We start from the raw sequence: 24,905 nt of genomic DNA, 5'->3' as shown, positions 1-24,905 counted from the left end.
GCTAAAGCAGTGTTCTAGGCACTAGGAAATAACAGTGACCAAAACGAAACAAAACATCATTCTAAACCCTTATAGAGCTTACATTCACAGGCGTGTACAGACAAAAAGAAAAAATAAATAAGTGAAAATATATAGTATAAGTGATAAACATTATGGAGAAAAATAAAACCAATAAAAAGATAGGCTTGATTCTGTTCCTGAGTTGCACATTTTAAAGAGAATTGAGGTCTGGGTACTTTATGTTCTCTCCTCGTAGGCACAGATTCTCTCTTAAGATGGTATCTGTGATCATCATCTAATGATAGTTTTTCTTGATCATCATCTAATGATACAGTTTTTCGAGACCCAAACATTTTTACCCGTATGTCTGAGTGGCGCTGTTTCCTTGATTCTGAGCAGGCCCTCCGTGTTCCAGCAACCTGTCATCTTCCTGGGAGCAGATGTCACTCACCCTCCAGCGGGAGATGGGAAGAAGCCCTCCATAGCGGCCGTGGTGGGCAGTATGGATGGCCACCCCAGCAGGTATTGCGCCACGGTTCGGGTGCAGACTTCCCGGCAGGAGATCTCCCAAGAGCTCCTCTACAGTCAGGAGGTCATCCAGGACCTCACTAACATGGTTCGAGAACTTCTGATCCAGTTCTACAAATCCACGCGCTTCAAACCCACTCGCATCATCTATTACCGCGGAGGGGTATCTGAGGGACAAATGAAACAGGTACTCTCATTAGCCCATTGTTGCCATCTGGAGCTTCTAGGAATCTAAAGGGGCTTCCTCCCGTGGGCTCCTCAGTAAATCAGCTCTGAGAGATACTCTCTGAGACATGATTCCATTTCTGTCTTCTAGGTAGCTTGGCCAGAATTAATAGCGATTCGAAAGGCATGTATCAGTTTGGAGGAAGATTATCGGCCAGGAATAACATATATTGTGGTGCAAAAGAGACATCACACAAGACTGTTCTGTGCAGATAAAACAGAAAGGGTAAGAAGATGGTAGTGTAAAGTTTCATTATCTGACTCTGTGGCAAGGGAATCTGGTTTTGGTTTTGGGTTTTGGTTCTGGTTCTGGAGATTGAAACTAGGGCCTTGTGCATACTAAGCATCCTGCTCTACCACTCACTGCCCCTGAATGCCTCCTTCTCCCTCCTCCCCTCCTTTGTACTACTAGGTATTAAACCCAGGGTGGTTCTACCACATCCCCAACCCTTTTTATTTTTTATTCTGAGATGGGATCTCTCTAAATTGTCCAAGCTGGTCTTGAATTTCTGATTCTCCTACCTCAGCCTCCTATCCCACAGAGTAGCTGAGATTACAAAACTGTGCCATCACTTCCAGCCTGAGTGTGTTTTCAAAGTAGGCATATTTACATTTATTTCCCTCAAAAGCACAAGTACCTAATAATAATTTAGTAAACATAGTAATTGCAGTTGAGCTTACATGGCTAATTCTGAATGGTACAAGTTTCAAGAATGAATTTTCTTTTGTGTGATAGAAATGCTGTCTTCTAGAACTTTATTGGGGAAGGGGAGTCAGAAACACACCAGGTATATTAGGGTGACAAAGATAACCTTAAGGGGGAGTTTATCTGTTTGAACTTCATTGCCATTTGCTACTTTTTACTGCCAATGCCTGGACCACAGTTGGAAGTAAAGAATTTCTCTTCCTGGGACTGGGTTGTAGGTCAGTGGTAGAACACTTGCCTAGCATGTATGAGGCACTGGGTTCAATACTCAGCACCACATAAAAAGTAAATAAATTCAATAAACGTCTATCAACAACTAAAAAATATTTTAAAAAAGTTTTCTCCCAAAACTATTTTATTTCAGTGTAGAGAATTCCTTATTTTAGTATAGAGTTTTAAAATTGGTACAAGAGAGCTGGGGGTTGTACCTCAGGGGTGGAGCGCCTACCTTGCACATGTGAGGTACTGGGTTCGATCCTCAGCACCATAAAAATAAATAAATAAAATAAATGTGTCCATCTACAACTAAAAAATATTTTTTTAAAAATTGGTACAAGGGTCTTGTTATGTTGCCCAGGTTCGTCTTGAACTCATGAGATCAAGTGATCCTCCTGCCTCAGCCTTTTGACTAGCTGTGACTAAGGTCCTGAACCACTGTGCCCCCACAATTTTGCTTCTTTGATATTTTATGACATTACTTCATTTTGTCCAGAACTTCCCTGATCCATCCCCAAGAGATCAGACCTTTTCATTGCCTAATCATGAAATCTGGCTGGCCACATTCCCACTATTTTCTAGTACACCCTTTGCTTCTTGTCTCTAATCCAAGAATGAGGTGTTTCTTTTTGTCTCTTTTCTTTCTTTATTTCCCCTCTTCCCCTTCCTCCTCCTCCTTCTCCTCCTTTTTTTTTTTTTTTATTCTTACATGCTAGGCAAATGCTCTATCACTGAGCTACATCCCCAGCCCTTTTCATTTTATTTTGAGACAGAGTCTTAACTAAGTTGCTCTTGTGATCCTCCTACCTCAGCCTCCTAAGTAGCTAGGATTACAAGTGTGAACCACCACACCCCACTTGTTTTTACTTCTGAATCTTTAAAGAACTAAGGTTGGCTGGGTATGATGGCACACACCTGTAATCCCAGTGGCTCAGGAGGCTGAGGCAGGAGGATGGTGAGTTCAAAGCCAGCCTCAGCAAAAGTGAGACACTGAGCAACTCAGTGAGACCCTTTCTCTAAATAAAATACAAAATAGGGCTGGGGATGTGGCTCAGTGGTCAAATGCTCCTGAGTTCAATCCCCAGTACCCACCTCCAATTAGAAAATTTTAAAAAGTAATAGAGAGCAAAGTTTTTTGTTTTTTTTTCTCTGTGGCCCTACCAATCAGTTTAAATTAAAAATATTGTCTTGCCAGGTGCAGTGGCACAGGCCTTAATCCCAGTGACTTAGGAGGCTGAGGCAGGGGAATGGCCAAATTCAAGGCCAGCCTCGGCAATTTAGGAAGACTCTCAACAACTTAGTGAGACCCTGTCTCAAAATAAAAAAGGGCTGGGGATGGGGCACAGTGACAAAACACCCCTGGGTTCAATCTCCAGCACCAAAAATAAAAAATAAAGGGGCTAGGAATGGAGCTCAGTGTTAGAAGGCTCCTGAGTTCAGTCTCCAGTACCTTAAAAATAAATAAATAAAATAAAAATGTTGTCTTGTAAATTTCCCAAACTCTGACTCAACAGGACTTCTTAGATTTTGCTAAAACTTTGTTAATACAAATTTTCTGAACACTTACCTGAATGCTGGGCACAAAATATCCTGCCACCCATCCTCAACAGCTGTGGTCACCTCTCCACACCTGTATGAACTTACTGTCCTTGTAGCCTTAGGACTTTCCAAAATCCTAAACTATCTCCTACTTCTGTTTTTTACCATCCGGTGTCACTACACTCCTTGCAATACTGATAGTTGCAGTTCTTGGTTTACTTCATATCACTGATCCTTACCAACATCTCCAATTCTCTAAACTTGCCTCTTGCCATCTCTAAATCTGAATTAGTTCACTTGACATTTCCTTTGCTTCTACTCTCTAGCTGACAAGAGTTACTGGGGGGAAAATAATTTATTCAGTCATGAACCGTATTATAAGTACATGATAACAAATTGCAAATCTCAGCCAGGCCTTGGATTCTGTAATTTTAAAATGTATACTATTCTCCCTAGCATATGTTCCAAACCTTTATATTTTTTTCAAGTCCCCTACCTACCCATGTTGTCCTCACTAAGTCCTACCTTCTATTTTCCCGGAAAATAAGATCTGGAATATGTGAGTGTTCTCAGATGACTCTCTTCTAATTTACTTAAATTTTGTGTTTTGTTTTTGTTGTTTTGTGGTGCTGCAGATCAAACCCAGGACCTAGTGCATGCTAGGCAAGAGTTCTACCAGCAAGCCACATCCCTGTCCCAAATCTTCTGCTTTCTTGTCTTCTTCTAACATCCCAGGCTAATTCTCCATCTTTACTTTTGGGTTTTCCTTTTTCTTTCTTTCTTTCCTTTTTTTTTTTTTTTTTGGTACCAGGGATTCAGGGGCACTTTACCACTAAGTCACATCCCTGGCCCTATTTTGTATTTTATTAGAGACAGAGACTCACTGAGTTGCTCAGTGTCTCGGTGTTGCTGAGGCTGGCTTTGAACTCGTGATCCTCCTGTCTCAGCCTCCCAAGTCACTGGGATTACAGCCACCACACCCGTTCCATCTTTGCTTTTGACCCTAATTCTTTCTGCATTCTCTAGAGACTCACTTCATTAGTGACCCCTTCTGTTTTTAGAATTTCAGTCATTCTCATCCTGTGACCTCTTTTTTACCCTATACACTTGCCCCTGCCTTCCTCGATTCTTCCATTAAACATCCCTTCACTCTGCTTCTCCCTTAGTCTACCTGATACCTTATTTTTCTTTCTTTCTTTCATGGCTTAACTTTTTGCAAAAACAATCACTTGGCTTTCTGTCCTTACCTGCTGTCATCAGACTTCAATTCTCTAGACTGACTTCAATTTCAGGAAGTCCAGAGTTCAAGAGGTTTTCTTCCCTCAATGCCTTGCTCATTTCTAAGGAGGTCAGATTCCCTCATTGACCTCTTCTTAGAACTTCACACAAGGTTTGCCTCCTTTGGCCTTAGCAGTCTGACTATCTAGGTTTGCTCCCCACCTTGTAATTAGGTTTCCTCTGACTCTTCTTCCTCCTGTGTCCATGAAACATTGCTGCTTCCTGGCATTTCATACTTCTCTCTTCTCAACTTCAACTCTCTCTTTAGTCTCATCCCCTTTCCTAGGCTCATTTATTTTCTTATCAATTCCTAAATCTGTATTTCCTGCCCCCAAACACTCTATGCAACTCCTGATCTGTATTTCCAATTATTTACCAGACATATTTACTTAGATGCTGTATAGGCATTGTATCAGCCAAGATAACCTAGACTGTGCAGCAGTAACAACAACAACAAAACAATCTTGCAGGCTTACCAAGATTTGTTTCTTGCTTACATTACACATTCACTGGTTGTGCTACAGCTGTGACCCTGCTGTCCTCCCTTCAGAACCCAGGCTGGCAGAGACGCATGTATCTGGAACATTGCCAATCATTGTGGCAGAGGGGAAAAAAGATACGTGACAAGCCATGTGTGGCTCTTAAAGCTTCTGCCCAGTAGTAACACATTTCAGGACACATTTTCTCTGCCAAAGCAAGTCACATGGCCCCTCCTGAGATAATTGGGTGCGGATGTCTAATCTTTCCCCAGGGAGGGGCACAAGAATATTTGGCACCAGTGATATAACCTACCCTAGGCATTTCAAGCAAAACACGTCTAAACCTTCCACTTACTGTTTCATCTCCATCCACAACCTCTTTCTCCTCTAGTTTTTCTTTTATTCTGCTACTTGGCATCACTGTGTATCAAATCGGCCAAGCTGGAAAGCTCAGAGCTGAGTGTAAATTGTTCTCCTCCCTTGTTGTCCCCATGTCTAGTAGGTCAAATAGCCCTCTGTGTTCTACCCAAAGTTCTCTCATCTCAGTTTTTCTTCTTGTGTATCCCTGCTGCCCTAGGCAGAACTTGTCTGTCTCGTAGGAGGCTCCTACCAATCTCCCTGTCTCCATTTCTCCTTCACAAGTGTCTTCTCCACCCTACTGTTAGGGCTAGGTTTTTAAAACACAGATCTTATTGTGCCACTCCACTACTCAGAACTCTTCAAGCATTCCACCATTGCTTACAAACACTTTCCTCTGCTGTTTGCTGTTTTTCCAAGGGAGCCAGAACAACATTTTCATTTCCTCTTTTGCCATGACTTCATATCCCTCCCATTTTCCATATTCACTGCGCATTCTTTTTTTGTGTATGTGGCATTGTAGACTGCACCTAGGGCTTCACACATGCTAGGAAAGCCCTCTACCACTGATTTACATACCTGGCCCTTTTTATTTTTACTTTTGAGACAAGATCTCACTAAGGAGCACAGGCTGGCTTCAAAATTGTAATCCTTCAAAAAAAGCTGGGATTGTGGCTCAGTGGTAGAGCGCTTGTCTAGCATGGGTGGGACCCAGGTTTGATCTTCAGCACCAAATAAAAATGAAGGCATTGTGTTGTGTCCATCTACACCTAAAAAATAAATATTTAAAAAAAATTTTTTTTTAAAGAGAGAGAGAGAGAGAATTTTTTTTTTAATATTTATTTTTTAGTTTTCGGCGGGCACAACATCTTTGTTTGTATGTGGTGCTGAGGATCGAACCCAGGCCGCACGCATGCCAGGCGAGTGTGCTACCGCTTGAGCCACATCCCCAGCCCTAAAAAAAAAAATTTAATCCTTCCTCAGCCTCCAGAGCAGCTGGGATTACAGGTGTGGGCCATCATGCCCAGCTATAGTGTGCATTCTTATCCTTGGGATGACTATATCCATTCCATTCTTGTAATTATTTTGATTAAGGTATAAAATACACACAGTAAAACTTACCACATTTAGAGAATAGTTTTGGCTTAATGTATAGTTTAGACTTGTCTGTCATTCTGTCACCACCATCACAGTAAAGATTTATAAATCTCAAAAAATTATCACATGGGGCTGGGGATGTGGCTCAAGTGGTAGCGCGCTTGCCTGGCAAGCGTGCGGCCCGGGTTCAATCCTCAGCACCACATACAAACAAAGATGTTGTGTCCGCCGAAAACTAAAAAATAAATATTTAAAAAAAAAAATTATCACATGCCCTTTTGAAGTCATCCTTTCCATTATCCTTAATCCCTGGCAACTACTGATATGAATTTTATCCTATAACTTCACCTTTTCCAGAATGTCATGTAACTAAAACCACATAGCCTTTGATCAAGACTGTCTTCTTTTACGTAACATAATGCATTTGAGATTCATCTAAGTTACTGTGTATATGAGTAATGTGTTTCTTTTTATTGCTGAGTAGTATTTCATTATATGGACAAGCCACAGTTTATCTGTTTCTTGTTTTAGGGATACCTGGAGTGGTTGGAGTCTTTGTTCCACCTTTCTTTTCAACTGCTACTTATCCTAAAAGGCATGGCTCAACTATACTCTCCCCCAGATTTTCCTCTGCTTTACACATGCCCTTATCACACTGCATTACAGTGCTTGCATTGCATATTACTTTAAGGAAGGCAAGTTCATTAGTTCTTTCTGCCTCTGGCTCTCATCCCCAACATCTGCTGCAGAGCCTAGCACATGGGTGCTCAAGCAATAATTGTTGAATTGAATGTGCCTGAATTCCCTTTTCCCCAAGATATCATCTCTATCTATAGAACTTAAAAAAAACTTTGAAGAGACTTTATGTGAAGTAATTTTGGGAAATGCCATATAGTCTATCATCTTCTTAAATATTATACTTTAAGAATGCTTCTGAAAAATTATACAGTAGAAAAGCCCCCCCATCTTTTTCTGTGCTGGGGATTAAACCCAGGATCTCACACGTGCCAGCCAAGTGCCTTGTCCCTGAGCTACAACCCTATAGCTAAAAAGGAAAACTTTTTAAACTTTGGTTTAACCCTCACGAGACTGAGGCAGGAGAATTGTATGTTTAAGGCCAGCCTTGACAACTTACCAAGACCCTGACTCAAAATAAAAATTAAAAAGGGCTTGGGGATATAGCTCAGAGGTAGAGCACTTGCCTAGCATTTGCAAGACCCTGGTTTCAATTCACAGTACTGCCAAAATAAATAAATAAATAAACATTAGGCACAGTAAGAGATTAACAACAACTACTACTGAATAAAATAGAGGCCTATACTGTAATTAAAGTTATGTGAATGTGGTCTCTTTTTTTCTCTCTCTAAAAATATCTTAATCCCTCATTGTACTTTAGTACTATTTTTGGATCCTGGTCGACTTTAGATAACTGAAATTGTGGAAAGCAGAACCTGGGATAAGGGGGAACTACCACAACTCAATTATACTACCTTTGGTACCCAAGTTTACACATGAATTTGATGGAAGGAGATTTTTCTTTTCTTCAAAAATATTTTTAGTTATACATGGACACAATATCTTTATTTTGTTTATTCATTTTTATGTGGTGTTGAGGATCGAACCCAGTGCCTCACACATGTGAGGCAAGCACTCTGCCACTGAGCCACAACCCCAGCCCAGAAGGAGGTTTTTCTATACTCAGAATTATTACATGCATTGTTGTATGATCTTTAACCCAAGGTCACAGCAGTTAAAAATGGAGCCAACGAAACTCCCATCAGATTTATACCTCTATGTTAAATACACTTCCTCATGTTGAACTCTGCTATACAGCTGAAGAGTGTAACCAAATAGCAAGATTTAATTCCATTCCTTATAAATGCATGTCTGAATGTCCCTGCTCTGCTTTTCTAGAAGTTTGATTTTAGAAAAACTAAAATCAAACTTCTAGAAAAGTTTGGCCATAGAAAAACCTTAGAATCTTAGAAACACAAAAGATCATCTCTAATTTCTTAGCTGATTATATTAAGGCAGAGAGATATGCTTTATTCAAGTTGTATAGTTGCAAGGCTAAGCCTAGATCTGAAACTGATTTCTTAATCCCCATTTCAGTGCTCTCTTCCTGATAATTATTTAAGAGTGACTTCTTTTAGTGATCCCATGTAAGTATTAGTTTTGTTGAACCTGGTCAGTCAGTTGAAAGATTCCTTCATCTTAACTTTTACTAAAAAATTGTGGATTTTTGTTTTTATTTTTTCCCAAGTAAGGTATGAAACTGATTTTTTTCCTCAAGAAACTTATCCATAATTTTCTTTTTTTTTTTTTTTTTTTTGGCATTGGAAATTGAACCCAGGGGAGCTTTACAGTTTAGCTACGTCTTCAGTTATATTTCCTTTTTTAGATGTTAATAGAACTTTATTTTTATTTGTTCATATGTGGTGCTGAGAATCGAACCCAGTGCCTCACAATTACTAGGCAAGGGCTCCACCACTGAGCTAGAACCCCAGCCTTCTTTTCTTTTTTTTTTTTAATTGATTTTATTTATTTTTTAAAACTAATTTTATTTTTTAATATTTATTTTTTAGGTGTAGGTGAACACAACACAACCTTTTATTTTTATGTGGTGCTGAGGATGGAACCCCAGTCCCACCCGTGCTAGGCGGGCGCTCTACCGCTGAGCCACAATCCAGCCCTGATTTTATTTTTTAAATACATGACAGTCAAATGCATTACAATTCTTATTATACATATAGAGCACAACTTTTCATATCTTTGTTTGTATATAAAGTATGTTCACACCAATTCATGTCTTCATACATGGACTTTGGATAATGATGTCCATTACATTCCACCATCATTGCTAATCCCCTGTCCCCTCTCTTCCCTTCCCACCCCTCTGCCCTATATAGAGTTCGTCTATTCCTCCCATGCTCCCCCTCCCTACCCCACTATGAGTCAGACTCCATGTATCAGAAAACATTTGGCATTTGTTTTTTTGGGATTGGCTAACTTCACTTAGCATTATCTTCAGCTCCATCCATTTACCTGAAAATGCCATGATTTTTTTTCTCTTTTATTGCTGAGTAATATTCCATTGTGTATATATGCCACATTTTTTTAATCCATTCATCTACTGAAGGCCATCTAGGTTGGTTCCACAGTTTTAGCTATTGTGAATTATGTTGCTATAAACATTGATGTGCCCAGCCCTCTTTTTTCTTTTTAAGACAGGTTGCTGAGACTGGCCTCTAACTTGAAATTCTCCTTCCTCAGCTTCCCAAGTAGAATAGGTGTGTGCCACCATGCCCAGCATTATCCCTCTTGAATGTTAAAATTTTCCCCCCAGTGCAGGAGATGGAACTCATGACCTTGCATGTGCTGGGCAACTGCTCTACTACAGAGCTACATCTCTAGCCCTTAAATACTCATTTTCCTTCCTCTGGGAAGATATCAGCATGTCATTTATAAATAGATGACAGTATGAAGCACGGAGCCACAGGTAAACTAATTTTTTGTCTAGACTTCCCTAGAGAGACCCTGGATAGGTATTTGTGTCAGAAAATATTTCAGGATGAATGGTTGGGTTAAGAGAAATGTAGGTGGAATTCAACATCTTGGATTAAACTGTTTTTCAAGACTCCACTTAAGAACAATTTACCCACATGTTACCAATTAACACATCAAAGAAGAAAATGGCCTGGGCAAAGCTTTCTGACTAATTACTTTTTTTATATTTAGGTGGGGAAAAGTGGCAATGTACCAGCAGGCACTACAGTGGATAGTACCATCACACATCCATCTGAGTTTGACTTTTACCTTTGTAGTCATGCAGGAATTCAGGTAATTTGAAAGCTGATTCAGATCATTGGCCTGATAGGAAGATGTTTGCAAAATTTAGCAACTAGCTTGAGTAGACTTGTTATTAAATATTATGCTTAACTTTTTAATACTGATATTCTAAAATGGTTATCTTTTGGTCTGGGTATCTGCTTGTAGGTGTGCTAGGGAGTAATACTTCTGAGTATGAGGATTAGGTCAGTTTTCCTCTCAAGTAGTCCACCTATGTTAGAAATACATTAATCCTAAAACTCTCTCTCCAGGGAACCAGCCGCCCTTCACATTACCAGGTCTTGTGGGATGACAACTGCTTCACTGCAGATGAGCTCCAGCTACTGACTTATCAGCTGTGTCACACCTATGTGAGGTGCACACGCTCAGTCTCTATTCCAGCCCCTGCATATTATGCCCGGCTTGTAGCATTTAGGGCAAGGTATCATCTGGTGGATAAAGATCATGACAGGCAAGTTTCTCAGGCACAATAAAATATTTTTCTATTTTACCAGCATGTTAAAAAAAAAAATGAGCTACTACAGAAAACTCTGAAAGATTTAAGTTTCCTTTTAGGGCTTAAATTGCACAGAAGAAATAAAATTGCCTAAGCCTGTGAGAGCTCATAGTGTAACTTCTGGTCCAAGAAGTGCTCAGTCTTGTTTATACTTGTATTGTGTCTCTACAGGAGCCTGATTTGGAGCTGCCTGTAGGTTTCCCATACAGCAAATACATTTCAGTTCTGATTAGGTCCTGAGTAACCTCCAACAGTACCCAACACAGTGCTCCTATCAGAGCAATCACAAGCCTGTGGATTCTACTTCATGTAAGGGGGTGTCCTGACTAGATCACTTTAAAAAAAATTTTTTTTTAGTTGTTGATAGACTTTTATTTACTTGTATGCTGAGAATCGAAACCACATATGCCAGGCAAGTGCTCTACTGCTGAGCCCCAACCCCAGCTCTGACTAATTCACTTTGTTTTTGGTACCCTCTGGAAGAATGCACCAGAGTGAACATGGGTGTCTGTAGGAGTGGAGCCAGACCTTCTCACCCCCAAATAGGGATCCCAAGAGAATCAGACATTTTAACCTGTTACTGAGCTACTATTAAATAGCTGAACAAGCCCTTTGCATTAATTTTCTTTTCCAAATGACCATCTGTGAAGTGTAGCCCTTTCTGGGCTCTCCCCCAAGTCTGAATTCAGCTGCTAAATAGTAGACATTCCACTGCAAGTCTATTTCTGTAAGGGTTGAAAATACACTATTATGGAAAATGCCCAGCTGTGGCTTTGTACCTTTCATTCTGTAATATACATTCATTCATTCAACACATTTATTAGGTATTGACTGTGTGCCTGGTACTCTGCTAGGTGCTAGAAATATCAAGATGAGTAAGACAGGCTTCCTGTCTATGGGGATTTTATATTTCAGTGTGGGAGACAATACAGGCAAATATAGAAGTGCAGACAGTCTGAATCAATATAGATAAAAGTGCAATAGGAGATTTATAGCTAGCTGAGTATATAGCTGGATTTGGCTCTATGAAGAAGAGAGAAGGATTCTTCCAGGCAGTGAGAACAATGGGCATAAAGGAGAGAAATCAAATGACATGTTTGTCTGGAGCATATTAAGGGGAAACAGCAAGCCTGAGGCTGGAAAAGTATGTTAGAGCAAGATTGTCTTGTTAAATGTAAAAAGGTCTTCCTTGGATAGAATACACAGGATTTAACAGTATTGAGTATGAGTGGCAGAGGAGAGGATAAAATAAAAGATGAAAGATTTTGAACCTAAATGATAAGGATAATAATGTGAAGAGAAGTTAGAAGAGAACTCTTTATATCACATGATATTCTTAAGGAGTATATTTACAAGTTGTTGGTTACCCACCCACCAAAAAAATTTCAGAGGCCTCTCTACTTGTCCAAGGTTGTGTAGCTAGGAGGGGAAAGCAAGAAAAGATAGCTGTGCAGTAACATTTGCAGTATCTACTATGTTCCAGCTCTGTGCTAGGCACAGAGATTCATTCATTCAACAGTTATTGAGTCTATATTATGTGCTAAGCCTTACGGATACAGTGGTGAGTAAAATGGACAAAGTTCTTACTTTCTTTGAATTACACTCCCATGGATAAAGAAATAATTACTCAGCTAATAATTTTATTTCAATTGTGTTTAGTACCCTAAAAGAAAAGTACAGGATTCTATAAAACCATATTCCAGAAGATCCTGACCTGGACTTAAGAGGCAGGAAAGATTACTATGTAGAAAATGATATTTAACTAAATGAAGCCTAGTAGGAATTAACCAGACACAATGGTCATAGAAGTCCTTATACAGGTATCATTAAAGATTTGACTCTTATAGACATTATTTTATTTAATTATTGTAACCACCCATTAAATAAGTTGCATTACATTTTTTTCAGTTGATGTTTAGAAAGACATAAATTATTAAAGAAACCCCAGGCTTGAGCCTAAGATCTTCTTGGATCCAGTATCATTTGTGCTGTTTGAAATAGGTGAAGTTTGAAGCACTGTTCTGTCATATGTGTTTTTTTTTTTTCCTTTATTCTCGTTACAGCGCGGAAGGCAGTCATGTGTCAGGACAAAGCAACGGCCGGGATCCTCAGGCCTTGGCTAAGGCTGTGCAGATTCACCATGATACCCAGCACACAATGTATTTTGCCTGAGAGTCTCAGAAAAAAAGAACTCAACCAGTTTGGTGCCCCATACAGCCTCAAAATGTTTCAAATGCCTACCGCCTCTAGATAGAGCCAAGTTGACTTCAGTTGTTCTTCTACCAGCAGCTCGGAATAGTTGCACTGAATCTATACTTTGCAGCACTGTCTGATGCATCAACAAATTGAGCCATTTTTTTAAAGTAATATATACTCATAGATTATCTTTTCTGATGCACTGGACAGAATTTTTACCTCAATGTGCAAAGGCTGATCAGCCTGAACTTTCTAAAGGACTTTACAAGAAAGGTTTCTATGGAATATTTTGCTAGCTGTGGTGTTCACCGCATCCCTCTAGTCTTATAAGAGAAAATTATTCCTTTTTTTCTGTGTTTATTGAGTGGGGTGTATGCATAAGTGGGAAAAAAAAAAAACCAAACAAACTACTTCAGTTCAGTGTAACTAATTGGATGAGCCCATAGACTTTTTAATGGAGATTTCTGACTTTACCACTGTAAATGCCTTTAACAAGCATTAATTTTTGAAAGTTTTACAGAGTTTTATTAGTTTTACTACTTTATCTTATTGATCTCTGCAGACTTGTGCTGGTGCAAGTATAGACTGCTAGGCAATTGCACTATATTTGGCTGCAGATTCAAACAGGCACTTCTCTTATTCAGTTGACTTTAGTGAATGTGTGACATAAACAGATGAAATGCATGTCACAGTGACAGATAATACTGCCATGGAAAAAGTACATGTTTCTCCCTATTTGAAAAAAAAAATTAGCTTTTAGTGTTTTTCCAAGTTTTCAAAAGTGCCCATTTTATGCTGCTGCGGTGTGATTTGTTAGATCTAAATGATTTTTAAACTTTTCTCATAGAAAGTTAACTTTGGCAATAAACATTTTTTTAAGGTCCCTCCTCTTCTTCCCCCAATGATGTAGTTTTCTAGATGAGATTTCGGTATGATTTTTATCAGCTATTTCTTATATATCATAATCTGGCAATTTCTGAAACCAGTCAGAAAAGACATATATTTCCATGCCTTTTGAAATAATTGTTTTTTACCTGTTTTATAGTCACAATTGGTGTCCTGTCACTTTGTTCTAAAGTAAGCTAGAACCAGGATGCTTCCTTATTGGATAGGGTTTGCAGTGATGTTTCACTTGCAAAAAAAAAGTACCAGCATTGAACATTTTTTCCTGGGAATCAAGTTTATTTACACAATTACTTGCAGTGCATTTTTTTTCCTTTTTCTTTCTTTTTCAACCTGAAATGTACTTGGGTTTTCCTTCCTTTTATTCTAAAACTGTGTAGAAAAGTTTGATTTTTCTGAAGATTCTGGAATCCACTCCCAGGGAGACAGGATTCCTTTCTTGCCCAAAAAAGGGAGTTGATCTAAAGCAAGCATTAATTAAAATGTAAGGGAAAATATATTCTGTATTTAGTGTAGATAATACTTTGTAATGGACAACAGTTACATAGAGTCTTGTTAGTTCCAGCCAGTGTTTCCCAGCCCACATTTTACTGATTGATTTATTCTCCACCCTGGAACCACTGGGGTGAGAGATTAAGGGCCCGCAAGGAGCCATACTCCATTGGCTGAGGAAGATGCTGGGGGAAGAGACAGACACAATGTGGTGAAAACAATTTTGCCGCTTGTCTGGAAACTGCTGGTGGGAAACACTGGATCAGATGGTGAAGGATGTTTGCTTGAACTCATTAGTTGGTCCAAATCTCTTAAACTGGCCTTCTCAAAATCCCAGCAATATAAAGCACTGTTTTTCTTCAGTCTTTTAAACAAGCTTGTAAATACATTGAAGTTTACATTTCCATGTGCTGTTGCTCAGCGGCGCCACCAGTGTTTGCTGAGACTGGTCTCTGAGTGAGAGTTTTATAATGTCTATCAAGTCCTATAGCTCATTACCAGGAGTGCAGATGTCCTTAATCTCTGCAGATAGTGGGAAGAAAGCAAGTTCTGTGACTGAAGCACAACATAGGCAGGAGAGAAGAGATGGCAGATGTTAATTTTAAGATTTTTCCTTTTTTGCAAATACCTCACTTGGATAATACAAATCAGGACATGTTGGTGAGGGGCTGGCTGCTGCTTTTATTCACACTTGTTCAGGGAGAGCACAGAAAATACTCTTCAGCATGGCCGCTCTGGACTCAAGAGGAAGAAAAAAATGGAATCTTTTTAGAAGAAGAAGGACTCTTGGTGGCTGACTGGCTGGCCAGCAGGCACCACATCTGCACTTGAGTGCCTCGGGCTTGCTTCTTAAAAAACGCACAGAACGCTCACCATCTCCTGGCATCTACGGAGCAGGGAGCAAGGCCGAGTGCCCAGAAGCCCTGATACGCTTGCCTGCAGTTGGGCTGTATGCTCAACCTTGAACTATACCATTTGTAGACCTTAGTCAGTCCTAGTACACTGGGGCCAATCAGTGTGGTGGTGGAGGAAAAGCCGGGAGGCCTATTTTTATAGGAAAACAGTACCAGTAAGGGTGCAATGCTGTCATTTTGGACAAAAAGAAGTAGGATTATTGGAAAAAACTTGCTGAGGGGTGAATCTTTAAAAGATAATTACTGCACAATCAGAATTGCAGCAATTCCATTGCAGGCAAGTCTGAATGCATAGTTTTAATTTAATTTGGCTTGACAAGCCAATAGGTAAACCCCCTTGGGACTGACTGAATCGTTATGCATGTGTCAATCAATGGGAGGTGTGCATTCTCTAGAAGTAGTGTTAGGCTGTTTGTTTTTTAAAAAATGCAGCCTGTTTAGACACTGTCATGTGGTGTGAAAGATTTAAATGTAGCAATGCTAAAGAGTAACAATTTGAGGATAAGGAGCAGGACATTAAGAGAGTGGTGAAGACCCAAATGTTGACCTAATTATGTTTTGTTGTTGTTAATTGTTAGCTGTTATAAAGCAAACCAGCTGGTGTAATGCAGCCAGCATTCTGGGCAGGCAGAACATATTCATTCTTACTGTAAATTCTATTTGCTGCTTCCAAAGGTGATGATTTACATGCAGACATGTTCTATATGGTCTGTACTTTAGGATCTGGTGCCCAGCCTATATCAGAGCTTACCTATCTGGCTGAGCTACCTACCCCTTCCCATGGGCAAAGGTTTAACAAGGCTCACCCTCTCCACCCTGTCCTAGCAACCTTTTATGGTGTGCTGTAAGGTTTTCTTGCTCAATAGCCAGGTGGTTACTCTGCTTTCATTTTAAGAAGGTGGAGGCTGAGGGCATTGTATCAATACTGCTTCAACTCCAAGAATTTTTCCTTGTAAAATTAAAGGAAAGAGCTTGTTATCTACCAATTAACCATTTTCTTATCCCTTGCTATTGACATATTCATGCTCTTTTATGTCTAGTGGCTGAAAATGTTTGCATTGGTTCATTTGACTAATGGTGTGATTTTTGTTCCTCTACTGTTAGACTTGTAATGTTTTAAAATGTATTTTATTAAATTTGGACTGGATGTATGTCTCTAGCAATACGAGGTACTTTCTAAGCTATTAAGGGAGGGGTTGTATCCCCATGTGGAGATAAGATAATGGTTGTTTAAATTTGCAATTTTTTTTTTTTTTGGCCTGCAGGGATATTTTGTGTTCATGTGTCCAAAAAAAAAAAAAAAAAAAGGAGAATAAATTGGCATTCTTGTGCCAAAAGTTGTTTTTCTTGTCAGTTGTCTAATAACTATGGAGTACACTGTATGGCAACACATATGTTGCTTTTTAAAACCAATTTCCTCAGCTTGAGAAATTAGACAAAGAAGAAAAATGGGAAAACTTTGTTTTGAACTTCTGGGTCACCGTATTTTAGGAATTGCTATATGAGAATTTTAGAAGAGTTTCTCAGCAACATTTCACAAATGGAAATTTTTATAAGATTCATCAGAATTCTGGATTCAGCTCTCAATGGGAAGATCTATTTCAGTGAGGCCTTAAGAAAAATTTAAGTCCCAAGACAGGGCCGTGTCCACATACTTACATTTAAAAGACTAAGTTCTCCAGGAAGTTTTCTAAATCCAACCAACCTGGGGTTTTCCAGTCTCATGTCTTTTTTTTTTTTTTTTTTTTAATTTAATTAATTTACTTATTTATTTTGAGATAGGGTCTCACTATGTTACCCAATCTGACCTAGAAATCTCTGCCCTCCTGCCTCAGCCTCTCAAATAACATGTGCCACTGTGCCCAGTTCATTTCTTTTTGGAATTCCTTACCAGCAAAACCCTTTTGCTAAGTCATGGTAAGGAAATGTGGAAATTTTCAGATATGGCCCTTACTCTCATGGAACTTTACAGTACCAGAGAAGAAAGTCTTGCATATAACTAACTCTACTAGAGGGTGAGTTTTTCTTTTTTGTTTTTCTATCAGCACAATATTTCCTTCATATTTATCACTTATCAAACATTTATCATGAACTCGGTACATGCCAAACTGTACTTAGGTTCTGGGAACACAGAAGAGCAAAAATCTGTTTTTTATTTTCTTGTAGTATCGAACATAAGGTGCTCTACTGTTGAGCTATGTCCCCAGTCCTTTTTTCATTTTTTATGTTGAGATAGGGTCTCACTAATTTGCTCAGGCTGGTGTCGAACTTGCCATCCTTCTGCTTCTCAAGTATCTAGGATTATAGGTGTGCACCACCACACCCTGCTGAAAAGAGTTCATGCTAGCCTTTTTCCAGCTGTGGTGCTAAACCACAGCTGTGTAGTTAAACCACTCACTGCTGTCAGTGCAAGTCTTTTTTTAAACAATTGACTTTATTTATTTATTTTTTAATATTTGGCGGACACAACATCTTTGTTTGTATGTGGTGCTGAGGATCGAACCCGGGCCGCACGCATACCAGGCGAGCGCGCTACCGCTTGAGCCACATCTCCAGCCCCAGTGCAAGTCTTTTGATGCAAGAAGACTGTCAGGATCATGGAGCACTGCAAGCATAGCTCATAACTGGGCTCAGCAAAGTTAACTGAGGTCTGCTGGAGATGTTCGAGCCACGTGTGCTGCAGTCCGTTCCTGGAGCCTTTTCTGCTTCTGTGCAAGGAGCTGTTTGCTGGCTGGACATCTGGTCCATGTGAAGGGTGGTGGTGATGTGGCCCAGATTTACACTATCAGTAAATTCATCTCCAAAGCTCTGGTGGTCTATTACCAGAAATATGTGGATGAGGTTTCCAATGAGGAGATCAAAGACATCCTCATCTAGTATGATGAAACATGACAAGCGGCTGACCCATGTTGCTGTGTATCCAAAAAGTTAGGGGGCCCATCCTCTCTTTTAGAAATCCTATGGGCTAGCCCATCACAAGGATCAGGATTCATCTTTGTAATAATGTAGAATTTTAAGGTTAAAAAAAAAAAGCTCATTCTAATATGACATGGGGTGGAGGAGGAAGCATTGAGATTAACAGTATTGGAGTGCCAAATGTATATCAGTCACTTTATGTTGACATCTTTATATATATATATATATATATATGTATGTATATATACACACACACACACATACATAAATATATTTTTAGCTGTAGTTGGATACAATACCTTTTTTTAAAAATTTTTATGTGGTGCTGAGGATGGAACCCCCATATGTGCTAGGCGAGTACTCTACTGCTGAGCCACAACCCCAGCCCCTCTATTGATATCTTTAGTCCCAGCAACAGTCCTTTGAGACTAACAGTAGTATCCCCTTTTAAAGATAAGGAATCATGAGGCTAGAGGTATAGCTTGGAGATATAGCACGGGGCTCCCATGTGTAAAGCCCTGGGTTCAATGCCCAGTACCACCACCAACCCCCCCAAAAAAGAAAAGATCTGAAAGTATCCATTAGAATTTGCAGCAGGAAAATTAGAGGTGACCCTGGGGAAAGCAATGTCTGTTGCTGAAGGGGGCAGACCTTGACTTTAGAGATCTGAGGAAGCTATAGTACAGACCCTCTAGTTAGTGATTGGATATAACGGGAAAGAATGCATTTCAGTGTTAGCTGGAGTTGGAAGTAGTTCATTTTTCAGAATGGGAGAGATTTCAGCATATATATATGCTGTGGGGAAAGAGCAAATAAAGAAGTAGAAATTGGAAATACTGGAAAGGAAAAATATGATAGAAGGAGCACTTGAAGGAAGTTAGAGGGAAAGATCCAACACATAAGCAGAAAAACTGAGAAAAACAAAAGTGGGAGGAGGCTGTATATCATAGCATTTTCTAACTTTTTTGAACTAAAATGTACATATAATAAAGTATCATAAGTTATCAGTTCAAATTTTCTCAAAGGAAAGACATTCATGTAATTCTCAGCCAAATTTAAAAACAGAAGCTTATCAGTGCTCCAGAAGGCCCCAGGACCACTAGAAGTGGTAAGATAGTCACTACCTAAACCTATTCTGCCTAAAGTTAATCACTCTCTTTTAAAAACAGTTTTAATGAGGTTAATTGATATATATAAAGCTGCACATATTTAATGTATATGATTTAGTAGATTTGAACATATACCTGTGAAACAAATACTGTAGTCAAGATTATAAATATATCCTTCAATAGCCACAATTTTTTTTAAGGTACTGGGGATTGAACCTAGAGCCTGGTACATGCTAAGGAAGTATTCTACCACCGAATTACATCCACAACCCTTTTAATTTTTTATTAAGAGTCTTCCAAATTTGCCCAGGTTGGTCTCAAACTTGTGATCCTCCTGCCTCATCCTCCTAAATTGCTGAGATTACCATTCAGGCCTTTGTAGAATCCTCTCCCATTGAGTGCAAACAGGACTTGCAATTTGGTTTCTAACCAACAAAATATGGCAAAGGTGATAGAATGTCCCTGTGATTACATTGAGTTCTATGAGACACACTCTGCCTTACTCACTCTGGAGTCTTTCCTCTTCCTGTCTTTCTCCTTGCTGGTCGTGTTAGAGAAACCCATGTGGCAAGGACTTGTGCGGAGGCTGTAGGAGTTAAGGATGTCCTCCAGTTACCAACCAAGAAAAAAACAAGTTCCCAGTTACACAGCTGCAGAAAACTGAATGCTGTTAACAACCATGTGAGCTGGAAAGTGGATTCTTTCCCAGTCAAGGCTCCAGATGAAAACCAGTTCTGGCCTTTGACCATTGCTTTTCAAAACAAGTGCCAGGTGAATTTAAAGTAGGTCATCTTTTCAACAATTGATGCTGGAAACAATTAATAAAGCTAAACCTTTATTTCTCACCACACTAAAACATTAGCTCAAAATGTACCATAAACCTAAATGTAAAAGGTAAATATAAGAATATCTTAGTGATCTTGAGTTTGATAAAGATTTTTAAAAATGTAACACAAAAGCATCAACTGTGAAAGTAAAATATCAATACGCTGGATTTCATCAAAATTATTTTTTGTTCTTCAAGAGACCTGTTATAAGCTGGGCAAGGTGGCACACACCTGTAATCACAGCAACTCAGGTGGCTGATGCAGGAGGATCACAAGTTCAAAGCCAGCCTCAGCAATTTAGAGAGAAACCCTGAGAAACTTAATGAGGCTGTGTCTTAAAATAAAAAATTAAAAGGGCTGGGGACGATGGTTAAGTGTCCCTGGTTCAATCCCTAGTATAGAAATAAAAATTTAAAAAGTTATGCACTTACTCGTAAGACCCAAACATTTTCCTCCTAGGTGTTTACCCAAGGGAAATTAAAATATCCAAAGACTTAGAGACAAATGTTCATAGCAGTTTTATTAGTAATGGTCCCAGAGTAAAAACTATCCATATATCCATCAACATGTGAAATACATAAATTGTCATGCTGTATATCCATACAATGGAATACTACTCAGCAATAAAAAGAAAGGAACTATTGATACACCCAAGGGTGAATCACAAAGTAAAGTAGCAAGTGAAAGAAGCCAGGCTCTCCTCCCCGGCAAAAATGTTCCGGTATGAAAACAAACCAATGGCAACTGAAAGTATATCAGTGGTTGCAGAAGAGAGGAAGAGGAGGAGGAGGAATAGGAAGCAAAGCGACAGAAGGAAACTTTAGGGGGCAATGTGTATGTTATTATCTTGATTGTGGTGGGGATTGCTTGTGTGCACACTTATGGCAAAACTCATCAGATTGCACATTTTAAATACGTCGGGTTTACTGAGTGGCAATTACACAGCAATAGAATTTGTGGGGTTAGGGACGAGTAGGAATTCTAGATTTCTGTAGACCTAGTATCTCACAGTAAGGGTGGAGGGAGGGGTCGCGCATGCTCAGATCTTCCTCGGTGCTCACCAATCAGATACTTGTTGCGCGACGGGGCGGGGCTGGCGCGGAATGCAAACCCACGAGGACTCTATCGTGGAAGGAGTGGAAGGCGACCCCTCCCAGCTAGCAAGTCCCTCTGGGTGCCCTAGGGTTCACAGGAGTTTGTGGCTTTAATTCTGAGGGCACAGCGATTGAAGGACTCTATGCAGGCAAGTGATTTAATCTGGAGTCAGAAACATTTTGAAGTTGCGTGGAAAATGGACTCAGATGGGTGGGAAACGACCTCAAGGCAGGCTGAGGAGCTATATTATTATTATTGTTGTTATTATTAGGTGCCTGGGATTGAACTCAGGGGCACTCATCCACGTAGCCACATCTCCAGTCCTGTTTTGTATTTTTATTTAGACACAAGGTCTCACAGAGTTGCTTAGCGCCTCGCCGGTTGCTGAGGCTGGCTTTGAATTCGCAATCCTCCTGCCTCAGCCTCCTGAGCCTCTGGAATTACAGGCGTGCGCCACCGCGCCCAGCCTAATATATTATTAATTAATTAATTTTTGTCAGTCTTTCCATTCAACCGTGAACCCTGCAGAGAAAGGACTATTTCATTTTTAACCTCCAAAGCATCCCTTCCCTACCCTTATCTCTTTGCCCGCGCCTGTGGTTCAAATTTTTTTTGTCAAGGAGTTGGCTAAATCTCAGGTCACACAGTTTGTAAAAGTCAGGATTCAGATCTAGGTCTTTTTAACACCAAATCTTGAGGTCTTTGACTTGCTTCTTGCACAATGAGAATCTAAAAAGATTTGGTATTTATTTTAGAATTCATCAGTTGGATCCATGCAATGATGTTAGCCCTAAAATATCCGGTGTAAGTAATGGGGGATTTCCGAGGGTGCAAGGAGGAATTTGTGTGTTTTCCAAAGTCACACAGGATCAATTCAATAAATGTGACCCACTCTTTTATAAGAACTGTGTTTGGCACAGGATAAATTATGTGTGGAGGGTGAACATTGTACCTGCCCTTGCATAAAACAGACAACAAAAGAGTGTCCTTAGTGCTCTGATGGGAAACTTCTGAGATCTTCAGTTTTTATTTTTTTCCTAAAGTTTTGATATTTTGGGGTGGAGTGCTTGCCAGGCATGAGGGAGGCCCTAATTCATCTCTAATCCCACAATAAATAAATAAAATAGATAATAAAATTTTGAAATTTTGTGATGAGCTCTTATATGTATGTGTGTATATTTTCTTCTTAATATGCTAAAGTGCAGAATGTAGTCTCTTTCTCTCTAGAAACTTTAGTTTGAGCAAGTTTTTTTGTATTAGATCTTTGGTTAATTTTTTCTTCATTTTCCTCCCTCTGGTTAATTGGATACTTGGCAGGGAGTGTACTGGGGATTGAACCCAGGAGTGCTTTACCATTGAGCTATATCTCCTGCTCACCCCCCACCTCATTTTTTTTTTTTTTTTGCGAGTGAGTGGGGGAACAGAACCTTCTTAATTTGCTGAGGCTGGCTTGGACTTGTGATCCACCGGCCTCAGTCTCCCTAGTAGCTGTGTTTAGTTGTGCACCACTGATCCTAACTCCAAATTGGATCTTCCACTAATCAGATAGGACCTAGTGAATGGCTCCTATAATTTTATTTTATTTTCTCTTCTACATTTTCCATTTCTGCTTTTTGTCCTATTTTCTGAGATAATTTCCTCAATTTTGCTTTTCATCTCATTTGTGAATCTTTGCTATTTTATTATTTTCCTTTAATTGAAATTTAAAATCTATTATTTTCCTATTGTCATAGTCTCTTTTTAAAAAAATTTTTTTAGATGTTGTGGACCTTTATTTTTTTCATTTATTTGTATGCAGGGGCTGAGAATTGAACTCGTGCCTCACCATGCTAGGCAAGTGTTCTACCAATGAGCCACAACCCCAGCCCCTGTCATAGTCTCTTGTTTAATGAAACCAGCATCTTTCTTTTTAAAATTTTTTTTAAGTAGTTGGACACAATCCTTTTATTTATTTTTATTTGGTACTGAGGATTGAACCCAGGGCCTCAAACATGCTAGGCAAGCGCTCTACCACCGAGCCACAACCTCAGCCCCCGACCCCCCCCCCCCAAGCCAGCATCTTTTCTCTTTCTTTTTCTTTTTGGCCTCTGCTAGGGATGGAATCCAGGACCTTGGGCTATACTCCTTTTTTTTTTTTTTTTTTCATGGTACAGGGGATTGAACCCAGGGGTTCTTAACCACTGAGTCATATCCCCCCTTTAAATAATTTTTCATTTTGAGACAGTATCTCACTGAGTTGCCGAAGCTGGCTTTGAACTGCAATCTTTGCCTCAGCCTTCCTAGCTGCTGGGATTATAGGTGTGTGCTACTGTGTGTGGCTTCTTTTTTATCTTTTTGAGGCTATAAAATACAATTTTGGGAAGGAAAGAATATTTCTTGCATTCTCTTTGAGCAGCTGTATTTCCTCTGAGTTGTATTAACTATTGGTTTTCTTTTCTGATTTTCATGTTGGGACTTTCCTCAAATAATGTTAATAGCCAACATTTATTGGGGATTTATGTTGTGGGCAAACATTTTTCAATATTAATTTATTTAATTCTTATAACAACTAATGAAGTAGGTATTGCCATCTCCAGTTTATAAATGCTGTAATGGAGGAAGTAGAGCTTGAGTAATCTAACAAAGGTCACACAAACATTACAGTTGGTGAAGCTTGCTAAGTGCAGTGTCACATTCCCATGATCCTGATGATTTTGGAGGCTGAGGTGGGAGGATCATTTGAGCCCAGATCAGTCTGGGCAATTGAGAAAGACCCCCTATTTTAAGTAATATAAGTAAAGTGAATAAATAAGCTAAGATATTAATTGGTGTGCTTTGAGACTAGGACATTTTTTAAAATATATTTTTAGTTGTAGATGGGCACAATACCTTTATTTTGTTTTATTTGTTTTTTTGATGGTGCTGAGGATCAAACCTAGTGCCTCACATTTGTGAGGCAAGTGCTCTACCACTGAGCCACAACCTCAGCCCTGGGGCATGGTTTTAACCAGTATTCTTCTTTTTTTGTAGATGGACAGAATGCCTTTATTTTTTTTTAATATTTATTTTTTAGTTGTAGTTGGACACAACACCTTTATTTCACTTATTTATTTTTTTATGTGCTGCTGAGGATCAAACCCAGGGTCTCACGTGTGAGGCGAGTGCTGTACCCCTGAGCCACAACCCCAGCTCCATAAATGCCTTTATTTTATTTGTTTATTTTTATGTGGTGTTGAGGATTGAACCCAATGCTTCATGCATGCTGCATGCTAGGCAAGTGCTCTACCACTGAGCTACAGCCCCAGCCCCTAACCAATATTCTTATCTACACTGCCTCAGGTTTAAGAGTGAGACCTGGCATCTGGTTAAGGGTGGTAGATTATACACCACCTTTATCTCTTTTAACTCTAATAACCCCATAACAACAATAATAAATGGATTTGTTTTTCAGGAGAAAAAAAAAAGGCCGGGGGAGGGGTCACAAAACCTCAAGGACATAGGACAAAGGAAAGGAGAAAGTAAGAACAAATTTTTTGGAAGTTGGAAAGTCTATGGACCAGCAGTAACTGACTTAGCACATTCCAGGAGAAAGCCAAAAGGCAAAACAATTTTTCCTGCAGACTATCTCCCCGCCCCCCCATACACAGACACAGGCTCAGACTCAGGCATAAACAAATTTGGAACTGAGGCATGAAGAATCTCT

At 39.5% G+C, this 24,905-nt stretch overlaps 1 protein-coding gene across 3 annotated transcripts in view; it reads left to right on the top strand.

Annotated features, from left to right (window-relative positions):
• LOC143403101 (protein argonaute-4) overlaps nt 1–16,550 on the top strand; it is a 39,867-nt gene extending 23,317 nt beyond the window's left edge. For 2 of the 3 annotated variants that reach the window (XM_076860758.2, XM_076860757.2), the window contains exons 14-18: nt 400–715; nt 845–979; nt 10,165–10,266; nt 10,527–10,726; nt 12,835–16,550. In XM_076860758.2, coding sequence (XP_076716873.1) covers nt 400–715; nt 845–979; nt 10,165–10,266; nt 10,527–10,726; nt 12,835–12,943 — 862 coding nt within the window. In that variant the 3' untranslated portion in view covers nt 12,944–16,550. The remainder of the gene's footprint in view (nt 1–399; nt 716–844; nt 980–10,164; nt 10,267–10,526; nt 10,727–12,834) is intronic. The other variant, XM_076860759.2, reaches the window with a different exon arrangement.
• The last annotated feature ends 8,355 nt before the right edge of the window (nt 16,551–24,905 follow it).

Source organism: Callospermophilus lateralis, chromosome 7 (genome assembly GCF_048772815.1).
Source record: "Callospermophilus lateralis isolate mCalLat2 chromosome 7, mCalLat2.hap1, whole genome shotgun sequence".
Classification (NCBI taxonomy): domain Eukaryota; kingdom Metazoa; phylum Chordata; class Mammalia; order Rodentia; family Sciuridae; genus Callospermophilus; species Callospermophilus lateralis.
Note: the sequence above shows the minus strand (reverse complement) of the source record. Positions and strands in the feature narration are given on the sequence as shown.